The 11,434-nt window shown below is 45.7% G+C and overlaps 1 protein-coding gene across 1 annotated transcript in view; it reads left to right on the plus strand.

Moving 5' to 3' along the window:
- The window catches only part of PAIP1 (poly(A) binding protein interacting protein 1), a 30,299-nt gene extending 25,245 nt beyond the window's left edge, over positions 1-5,054 (plus strand). The window contains exons 10-11 of the mRNA XM_028518482.2: positions 1,708-1,801; positions 3,905-5,054. Of these exons, the coding sequence (XP_028374283.1) occupies positions 1,708-1,801; positions 3,905-3,998 (188 nt within the window). The 3' untranslated portion in view covers positions 3,999-5,054. The remainder of the gene's footprint in view (positions 1-1,707; positions 1,802-3,904) is intronic.
- Positions 5,055-11,434: the final 6,380 nt, after the last annotated feature.

Consider the following 11,434-nt stretch of genomic DNA (forward strand, 5'->3'; position numbering starts at 1 on the left):
ACAAACTTTCCCTGTTCCCTTGTGCTTCAAGATTACTTCATTCCCTCATGGTTCTTCGTCCTCTTTGTTGGATGTGTTTTCCTGCCGTTTGTTCTGTCCACACTTTCTCTCTGACGGCTGTGGCGTGTCAGTGCCTTTTTCTTCTCGAGAACTTGTGGTTTGGATTGCAGGATCATCTGTCCGGAGTGGGTTTTATATTTACTCCTGCCGGGAACCACAGGTGTAAGAGTGGCTTGAAATAAGTTTTTATTTTCTTGTCATGGGTTGTTTTTTTTTTTAACATAGGTAGTAAAAATGTGAGGTGTAGGCTTATTGTCACAAATTCTCCGGGGAGCCCGAGTGCTCCCACCCCCACTCCAAACCCAGACAGACATAACCAGGCTTCTTTGCCACTGAGGTCTTGTACTTTCTTTTCAACCTGGTTCGTCTTCTGCTAGAGAGAGTCAGCCCTTGAATGCCCTGGCTTCGTACAGAGTGAGGTGAGCGTGGACGTGGGTCCCATCTTCCTGTCTCCGTGGGCCCAGGACCTTTCTTTGGGTTTAAAGTCCAAGTTCACTGGTTCCCCGTGGTCAGCCAGCTTCCCGGCCGCAGTAATGGCGTGTGGCTTTCAGTTCCCTTCTCGTTTCTGTTGTCGGGAGACTTGATGTTTTTTGTGACCTCATCTGTACATTTAAAGAGAATGTTTGTCTTACCTCCTACCTCAGCTGTTTGTTGCAGGAAGGTTTCATAGTCCAGATGGTCTCCAGATTGCCAAAATTGATTGTCAAAATGTTGCTAATCCTTTAAACTGGAATTAAAGTTTTTACAGTAACTGACAGTCTTGAGAAAACGTGGTCTTTACCCAGTCAAATATAATTATATTATGCTCTTGAGACCTGAGGTAGCTGCTGTCCACAGGAACCTAATTCTGAGGGAACAGTGTGAATATACACTGGTCCACTCTATTACTCAGTGGCAAGGCCTCCGTACAGACATGCTGATCTTACAGGAGCCTCAGTAACTGGGCCCAAGGCAGTTGGCAGGCGGAGAGCTATACTATCCCCTGTACCGCCGAGGGAGAGCCCACTGGCCGGCTGAAACATTTATTAGGCAGCTGCCTTCCAGCTGTCTCTGAGGACAGGGAAGAAGAGAAGAAACGCCCTGCGTGCGGAACCTTCGTTGGGGCGGCCTCCTGTGATTGAGGACCCCGGGTCAGTGGCTGTCACCTGCCAGCCGGATGGACGGCTCCCTTTACCTCCCTGGGGAGGAGCGACAGAGCTGGAAGTCAGCTTATTTGAATGGAATCTCTCCTGTGGAAGGAAACCGGGAGAATGGGGGGAACGTGTTCTTCCCCAGCCAACGGCGTGGCTAGCGTTTTGTCGGATGGAAAGAATCGGGAGAGGGTGGAGGCGGCGTACACAGAGGCCAGGAAACGTGCTCCGGTGAATTCACAGTGGCTCCGACGTCCAGCTTACGCTTGGGGGAAAATACATGTAATGAACATCTGTGAGCATGCAGAGGGGCAAAAGCAAGCCAGTTAGAGTATCAGATTTATGAAAGCTATTCTTAAGTGTGTAATTAAGCTTACTTGATAGTAAACATGGCTTACTGGTATTTAAAATTTGGGTCTACTTTAATGTCATAATACGAAAAATTAAAAATAACTGGATATTTCATAGGACTTTTTCAACATTTAAAATTTTCCTTTTACTTATTTATTTTTTGTAGATTACCAAGAGAAATATCAAGAGTTACTTGAAAGAGAAGACTTTTTCCCAGATTATGAAGAAAACGGAACAGATTTATCAGGGGCTAGTGATGCGTAAGTTCTCGTCAGCTACTGACTTTATTGGTGAAATTTCTGTGGCCACAGCTTATATAGAGAGTTTAGACTAGAAGAAAGTAGGTAAAAGAACGTGCCTTTTGATTTGATGGTATTATAATGGTACATATGTAGTACTTATTTACCGAAAATTTTCTGATAATCATGTTGGAAACCACACAGACTGTGATTTTTAAAGTTTACATCTAGTTGAGGGGAAGAACTATTAAAATGTAGTATACTCAAACATAATTAGTTTTTACAAAGTTCCATTATCATACCCAAGATTTTAAAGCAAGCGGCTCTAACACTGTAAGGTCTTGGGCAGGTTGCTCCACCCATAAAGCAGGAAGAATGGTACCCTCCTCGAGTTCCTCTGAGAACCGGGTGGAAGACCGTGCTCCGGCCCGGAGCAGCAGGCTCCAATCCGAGCCGTCACAGGATGAGTTAAGACTGAACACAGCGGGTTACTGCGTAAAAACGTTTGGCCTGCCCTGGCTTACGTGGCTCAGTGGACTGAGTGCCGGCCTACAGACCAAAAGGTTGCCGGCTTGGCTCCAAATCAGGGTGCAGGCCTGGGTTGTGGGCCACGTCCCCAGTTGGAGGTGTGTGAAAGGCAACCACACATTGATGCTTCTCTCCCTCTTTCTCCCTCCCTAACCCTCTAAAAATAAATAAATAAAATCTTATCTTTTTAAAAGCTTTAAAAATAAATAAATAAAAATCTTGAGATGTTTGGACTGATCGGAAGATGTAAGTTACAGTCCTGTTCTCATATTTGTTTCTTACCTGCCGTTCTTGGTAACAAAGAAATTTTTGTTACTTTTATCATTAGATTTAACTATATATGTATATATATTTTTTAATTTAACCCTCAATTTTTTTTAAATTTTTTAAATATTTAATTTATTTTTAGAGAGGGAAGGGAGGGAGAAAGAGAGAGAAACAATCAATGTGAGGTTGCTGGGGACTGTGGCCTGCAACCCAGGCATGTGCCCTGACTGGGAATCGAACCTGCAATGCTTTGGTTTGCAGCCCACATTCAGTCAGCTGAGCTACGCCAGCCAGGGCAGATTTAACTGTATTTTTTTTTTTTTTATGGAGGGATGAAAAGCTTGTGAGGATTAGTCCCAGCCCTGTTAATAGCTCACATGAATTTGGACAAGCTGCTCGGGCTCCCTTCTTCCTGAACAGTGGGAGGAGTAAATTAAGTCTGTGGCTTCGGTTCTTCCCACGTACCTTCTCTCATTGAGTGGGTTTTAAAAAATAGTTGAACCGCTTTTATTCTATCTAGTGACATTTTACATTATAAGTCAGTTTGCGGTCTTCTAATACCTAGTGCCATTCTTAGAAACTAGTTTAGTAGTAAAAAGTCCAGGTCTTTAAGGCCCTAAGCACAAGCACAGTTAGGGCAGGTTTGATCTACTCTACCTGCTGGGTGTGCCAGTGGAAGTTCAAGTTGTGCTTGGCACTAAGATGGTCGTAGTGCCTGCCTTTGTAAGATGGCTATGGGGGTTCGGTCAGGATGTGTATATATTAAGGCCTTCATGGGCACGAATCTATGGAAAGCCTAGTTTTCCATCATCTTAAACTACTGAATAGTGGGGGGGGGACCCGAAATACAATAGATGATCTCGGAAGTAGCTTCTTGCTGTGAAACTCTGATTCCCAATGGATTGTGACTTATGTTGTCACTGCAGAAATACCATTTTCAGTGTTAAGTAGACACAAAATATTAATGCATCATTAGAGGGGGATGATACATCTGAAATGTTCTAATTTTAGTGCAAGTGTTAACAGGCTAAATTTATGAAATTAATATCAGTCTTGACTCCCCAAGTTTTTCATACATAAAACCTTTAACTTTTAGATTAGGTTAAGGAATTTAACATATGTCTGAAAGTATCGCAGAGCCTTCAAACAAAGGAACTCTGTCCAGTGTAAAACTCAGTGCGCCGTGGTGAGCATTTGTTGTCTAAGGACTGACGTTTGATGTGACTCTGAAGAGTTCTGTCGGGCACTTCTTGTCACGGCTTAGTGTCTTAAGAAATTTCCTGCACTGAAACACATTAAACTTATGAGTCACCTTTGCTTTTTTCATAGATACTTGGATGATATTGATGACGAGATGGACCCAGAGATAGAAGAAGCTTATGAAAAGTTTTGTTTGGAATCAGAGTGTAAGCGAAAACAGTAAAGTTAAATCGCAACGTATCAGTTTTATAAACCAGTTTAGGTTAAAGTGATTTAGCAGAACACAGGACAGAAAGGAAATTGTGTCACTTATACCAAATTAAGGATTTTGAGTTACGTTACTAATGTATGCAACTTTAATTTTGTTTAACACTATCTGCCAAAATAAACTTTATTCCCTATAACTTAAAATGTGTATATATATAAAATAGTTTATTATGTACAGTTAATTCCACTGTTTTGGCTGCAATAAAATCGATTTTGAAATAAATAAAATGTTGAAAGTAAATTTTGCTAGCTGGTTAGAAGCTTATCCTTTAAATTCAGCTTTTCTTGAGGGAAAAAGTCTTAATCTGGAAATACATATTACTGCAAAAATGTAGCATCTTTCTTTTCGGTTAAGTACGTAGCTTTCATTAGCTTTACATTGAGTGTCTCAGTGAACTCGGTTTCAAATATGAACCAATCATACAACTCTCTGGCACTAAAGTCTTAGAATATATCATTAAGTGATTTATATACCCAGATGTTATTTGATACCAAGGGCTTTTAAAATGTCATAAAAAAAGAGAACTCCCAACTAAACAACCAGGATTCTTCACTGAGGATTTATTGCAATTCTAAATTGTTCAATTTTTTCACCTAACTTCATTACTCAGAAGCCTAGGATGTTATTCTGCTTTATTTATAAGGCTTTCTCATTTTTATTTGGTAGCATGAGTTGCATTGACTTTTTTACTAGAGAATTTTGCTAGATCTTTGTCACTCAGTTTTCATCTCCTTTATAATTGATACACCTTGAGGATCACTTTTCTAATACTTTTGCTATAATGTGGTACCACCTTAGCCCTATTTTTACCTAATGTCAGAAATCTTTTTCCAACTAACTACAAGTAAAACTTATGTACAAAAGGATTGCTTGTAAATATGCATGTAAATAGTTCTGTTAATAACCCCACTGTTTTACATTTGGTACACCTGTGTCTGCTACTACAGTCGGCTTTCTCACTTTTCTGCTTGTTTGTTCAGTCTGGATTAAAATTAGACTTTGAAAATAAAATTGAGATGGTTTTGTTTTCTCTAACTTTTTGGAATGGTATCCTGGTTTTTTAAAGAATTTGTGTTGAACTTTTTTATATGACATTATAAAATTATGGCTTGAAATCACAAACTATACTGGTATAGAAGACAGTCTATCCATTGTCTCTTGAATAAAAATTCAGTTCAATGACTAGTTGGAAAAACTGGCATATGTGCAACATTAAAACTTCTAGATTCTTCATTGTAAAAACTACAGGGTTTTACAATGGCAAAAGTAGGGCAAAAGTAAGGCAAAAGTAGATTTACAGTTCATATGGAAAAGACTATAATAATCAATAAATAATAATACAAGAATAAACTGTTTTGTGTACTCACAACTGTAAACCCACTTTTGCCCCAACTTATATATGCGATTAGAGTTTTTGGAACTCATAATCGTCACAACTCTTTTTTTCCTAAATGGCTCCTGTAACACGGTGGCTGTTACCTTAATCTGCAGTTCTCTAATGGGGGCGCTCACTGCCTCTCTGGGGGCAGGGGAAGGGGCAGGATGTGAGGACGGGGCCGGGGCAAGTACATGCTAACTGAACACTTTAAACTTGCAGCGTTTGCTCTGTGAATAACATTACTTGTCCTTCTGTCCACGAGCTCACTGTCGTCTACCCCTGCCCCTAACAGCCTCCCACATGGTCAACGTGTGTTCTAGTTCCTGGTGCTGCTTAAAACAGCACCCCAACTTAGTCTTCGTACATAAGCATTTTATTTATGCTCGTGGATCCTGTGCCCCCTACTCCACAGTGTTTGAGGCCTCGGCTGGGAAAACGAGGAACTGGGCGGTTGGGGTGGCCTGAACGCTAGCGGTGGCCAGAAGACATCACTGGACGGAGGACGCAGGGAGGGCCGGCGTTCAGAGGCTGTGGGCGGCGTTACCTCCACTGCAGTCTGGCTCCAGTCGCTAAGGCCATATCAAACAGGGCTATCGGGAAACGGGTGGCCGTGTTTTAAAACTGCAACAGTGCATAATTAAAGGAAAATCTGGTCCTATGCTACAGTTGTTGGCCTGTAGAATTGCCATATCTTACAGAAACATGAGTCAGTAAGTCTTTGGTCCGGATTATTCATTAGTCCGAGTCTGCAGAGAGGATGCAAGGGAGCGAGGGAGTGCCATTCTTGGGGCAGCGAAGTGCAACCCCGGTCTGAGCCTGCTGGTCCTGTCGTCACCTCAGACCCTCTGTCTTTGTGTTCCCAATGCCCTCCAGCTAAAGACTGGCAGGAGCACACCTGACCCTCAGCACGCTGGGCTTGGTGCCTGTGGTAGGGCAGAGTATGCACTGTGGGGAACTGTGGGCTGTCAGAAACAACAAATTACAGGATTGCGGCTTTGATGGGGTGATTCGGGAGAGTCTAAAAAAGGGCATCCAACCCTTTGTTGGCGTCTCTGAGCCACACATGAAATACACAAAAACTGATGAGCAAAAAGAAAGGTTTTAAGTGAATTTACGACTTGGTGTTGGGCCACATTCATAGCCATCCTGGGCTGCATGTGGCCTACAGGCCATGGGTTGGACACCCCTGCTACATGTTATCAGAAAGCAGGGGCAATTGTGTAATTGGGTATTTTATTATATCTTAATAGGGGACAGACAGGTATAGATTAAGTTGTAATTTATTTGAAAAGGTACATTTAGCAAGAGAGGAGGAAACTTGGCTTGGTTATGAAAGTAAAAAGTCATCCAGGACTGAAGGACTGAAAATTGACTCAAACTGGGGGGTAAAAAAAAGGAAAAAAAGGACCTGCTGTTCACAGGCCGGGAGGACGGACTCAGAGAAGACCCGCCGGGGACTTGACGGGAAACGTCCTTTCTTCCAAGGTCGTACGGGGCAACTACACCCTGCCACCCTGACCCCTTCTTTCTTTGTGTGACCGCTGCTCTGTTATCAAGGACACTTTTGGGCGTCTTTGCTGTCCCCTCCCACCCATTCCTGGGGACACCCAGTGGCTAGACGGCCCTCGCGCCCCACGGCACCCACCTAGTTAGTCCCCGCCTCTCCTACTCCTGCCGCGGGGACGGCGCCCCGCCCAGAACCGGTCTCCCTTCCCCACTGCCGCCGCAGCACCCTTCAAGGGAGCCCAGACCTCCCCCCTACCCCCACCCCCAGCTCCTCTGCGGTGGCCCCTGGCTTGTAAGTCAGTCAGGGTGACTTTGTCCACCTGCAGGCGTGAGCCTACAGTAGTCTTTGGCTGATGACTTTGGCAGATGTAAATTTAAGGTCATGCGTGCTACTGCCATATTCTGTCAGCCTATCAAGACGCCAAACCTGGATGGACCCTACACCGGGGCTGCAGCCAGACAGCTGAAGGTCGTATTTCTGGCTCTTGCATCCCACAATCCATTCTCCACTCCGCTGTCCCAGGCATATTTCTGAAGTACACAGAGCATCACATACACCCTGAGTTGTAAAGAGAATTGACCTCTAGGAGGTTCTCAGACACTGGCGAGAAAAAAGGTGGGAGAGGGCCAGGACCTGAGTTAGCACTGTATAATACAAAACGACGTAAGGTTGAGGTCAGTGTGCGTATCAGACGTTTAAAAACGGAGACGGACTTAAGCAGTTACATTCCTCCCCACCCCGTGGTGCTGCCACCTTTGCTCAAAGCCCTTGTAATAGTTTGCTTTTAAGAGGAAGTCTGAAATCCCTAACTTCGTAATGATCTTGCCCTGCCTACCTCGTAGCCCCCTTTCAGGTTTCTCTGCCCTAAAGGCCTGCTCTTTCATCCTTCCTGCACCAAACTGGATTCCTGGCCTCAGGGCCTTAACCCAGGCCGTCGCCTCTGCTTAAAACACTTCTCTTCACCTGGCTATTTATCCTTTGGATTTCCGTGGAAGTAGTTCCTCAGCCCGGGTGAGGGCTACCACTATATGCTGGCAAAGACCGGAGCATTGTATTTTAGGGCCACTTACCACAGCTCTGGTCAAATTCCTGTCTAGTCGTTTCTTTGCAGTTGATCTCTAGCTCCCAGCCTGGGCCCCCCTCCCTGCTTTGTCCCCAGCGTGCCTGGCTGCCTGGCGCAGGGCAGGCGCTCGGAAATGCTCGTCTAAGGACAAGAAACTGCAGTCAAGCCTACTTGCCATTTTAGATACAGGTGCAGATACGAAAAGGTGCAGACACACTTTCTGACACCAAATTAGAAGAAAAGGTCGAGCTCTTCGTTTACATCCTTCTTGGGGTGCAACCGTCGGTCAGTGACTTCAAGCAGTGTCGCTGCACGAGGGCCCGCCCGCGCGGTGAGCGTGGCCGGACCGTTAGAAGCTCGTCGCCACCGGCTTTCCGACGGCGGGGTCGGACGGCTTCCGTGCTGAAGTACCGGAAGTAGCCGCGGAAGAGGAGTCCACCGGATTCCGCATTGGGACCCCCGGGGAAGTTTCCCCCACTTCCGGCCCCTCCCTTCGCGGGGAGCGCGAGGGGGCGTGGTCCAGGAACGGGGCGGAGCCCGGGGCGGGACTTCCGGACTTCCGGTTTCCCGAATGGGAAGCGGTTGCCACACGGGGCGGGAAAGTCTGAATCACTGTTGTTGGGCTGTGTTTTCTCTCCGGCGGTGCCCCGGGTGCTGCCGTTGCTCCAGCTACTCGGGCCGGATAGAAGCGTTAGACAAAACACTCTCCCAGTGGCCTTAGACCCCCCCCCCCCCGCGATTGTGATTGTTTCATCGGGAAACATCACTCGTTGGTAATTTGTTAAATTCGGAAAAAATTCCTCGAGAAGCAGTCATGGACGGGCGCAGACGCCGCGGTCGGAGCCTTTCGGCGAGTTAAAGTGCAAGGGCCGCGGATTGGCCTCGTTCCCACGACTTTTCAGCTCGGAGCTGCTGTGTGAGTTCAGAACGTTGTTCGCTTTGGTGAACTTTTCCTGTAACTAGGTAATTGCATTTTGAAGAAGGAGGTTGCCCTGGCCGCGGAGCTCAGCCGGTGAGAACGTCTTTTGATGCCCGGGTTGCTGTTCCCCGGGTCCGAGCGCATGCAGGAATCAACCGATGAATGCGTAAATAAGTGGAACGACAAATCCATGTCTCTCTCTCTCTTTCTCTCTTTCCTTCCCCCTTCCTCCTGTCCCCTCTCTAAAAGAAAAAGGAAAATGAGATTCCTACCGACATCAAGAACAGAGTTGTGGCTTAAAAGAAATAATAACAGACTTGTGGCCTTTTGATGGTTAAACATACTCAGACGTAAGGTGTGCTGGGTGTTGAAAACAAACAGGAAGGAGGAGTAAGACAGTTGTGGCTGGAAATGTGGACTGGGGCAGATTTATGATATGCCTCGAACTTTAGACTTATGTTCTCGTGTACGCTTCTTATTAAAAAAAAAAAAGTTACACCTCAATAAACTTTATAAAGAAATAAAAGCCTTGGCCAAAGATACTTTCCCAAGTGTTATCACAAAATATGTTTTCCTCCTTTGTTTGCTTTTTAAACATTAGTGTTTTGTGGCCTTTTAAAAAAGATTTCATTTATTTCTAGACAGAGGGGAAAGGAGGGAGAGAGGGAGAGATACAGGAATGTTGCCTCTCGTGGGCCCGCCTAATGGGGGGGATCTGGCCTGCAGCACAGGCACGTGCCCTAAACTGGGATTTGAACCAGTGACCCTTTAGTTCACAGGCCAGCACTCAGTCCACTGAGCCACACCAGCCAGGGCTTCTTCCTTTGTGTATGCACATATTTTTGTTTTCCCCCCACCCCCTGCAATAGCAAGTAGACATCATATATGTGACTGTCAATATTTATTGCACACAACAGGCATGTAAACAAGTGATGTAAAGTGGTTGGTATGGGCTGGGCTGTGCACAGTTACCTATGACAGCAGTCCTGGAAACATGTGGGAGAGGGAAGCAGCTAGAGAAAGGTGCCACGGAACTGCAGGAGCTGCAGGAACTGGGAAGAGTTGACGGCCTGAAATGGAATAGGAGGGAGGAGCCAGGCTCCTGAGAGAGACCAAAGGAACAGGACTTGTTTCAAGAGAGTGGAGGGAAACAGAGTCAGAGGTCAAATATTGCTAACACTGAGCTTCATTGACTCAAATTGCAAAGTCAAGAAAAGCAAGAATTTGAGATCAGCTCGGGCACTGAAGGAGGGTATGGCCGTAGACAAAAAGCAAGAATTTTAAAATGTACTTATTCTTTCATCATTAAGTAAATATTTATTTCACCCTTATTATTTTCCAAGTATTGTTTTAGATGCCAGGGGTACAAATCTGATTAAGACAGATGAAGTCTCTGCTTTCATTGCATTTATGTCCTAGAGGGAAACGACAAAAAGTGAGTAAAAAAGTAGAATCACTTCTGAGAGTGATAGATGCCCTGAAGGAAGAGATACAAGGTGATTGGAAGCAACTGTAATTGAGATGGTCAGGCCTCTGAAGTTGTGACGTTTGCACTGAGATCTTGATGGCAACAAAGAGCCAGCACGTGACGAGCCAGGAAAAGGACCCGCTAGGCAGGAAGAGTAGTGCAGAGGTTCTGGGACGGGAGACGGCTTGTTGTGAAAAACATGAAAAAGGCCAGTGGAGCTAGTGCCCTGAGCAGGGAGACAGCCAGGAGGTGACATTCCGAGAGGCAGAGCGGCCAGAGCGCGTGGCTTAGGTTAGGTCCTGGTTAGGAATCTGGGTTTTGTTGTGAGTGCAAGTGGCAGGTTGTGAGCCAGGGAGTGATGTCTCATTTTCACTTTAAAAGATCCCTCCGGCTCCCGTAGGTGGATGAACATGACAGGTGAGTGTTGACAGTGAAGTTAGGGGCTATTGCAGACATGCGTGCTCGCTGGGAGTGTCTGAGTTCCGTTAGTCATGCTGAGTGTGATTTCTCCGTGGACAGGTGGGGGGCGGGGCCAGCAGCTGGAAGCCCTGCAGAGGGTCGGGTAGGTTTGGAAGGTCTTTAGAGAAAGAAAATAATCACAGTTGCGTGAATCTCCTCAGGAGAGATCCTACGGTTTAACATTTACCTCTGCCCTCACATAGTCCATAAACAACTGTTAGTTAATCACGTGTAGCGATTACATACATGGAAAGGGGGTAAGATTTTTTTTAAAAAAGCAAGGGTGGGCGTAAAACTGACACGAGTGTATGTAGTTAAGGAAGGAAATGGGCCCTCAGGTCAGGTCTTGAATCCTGGGTTTAAGAGAACGGTGAAGAGGAATCCTTACACCAAAAACAGAGGTAGACTTGGGGGGCAGTGGGGAAGCTGTGGCAGCCCCTCTCCCCCTTTTTTAAAATAGAAGGCAGAGGAAGAGCGAGTTTGCTAAGAGCAAGGTGGACAGTGCTGCCGCAAGCTGACCAGTCTGCCAGGACGAAGACCGAAGTCACTGGTGCAGGGCGATGTTGGGGACCGTTGTGAAACGGTTTCGGTGGTGGG

This window comes from Phyllostomus discolor, chromosome 3, assembly GCF_004126475.2.
Source record: "Phyllostomus discolor isolate MPI-MPIP mPhyDis1 chromosome 3, mPhyDis1.pri.v3, whole genome shotgun sequence".
Taxonomy (NCBI): Eukaryota; Metazoa; Chordata; class Mammalia; order Chiroptera; family Phyllostomidae; genus Phyllostomus; species Phyllostomus discolor.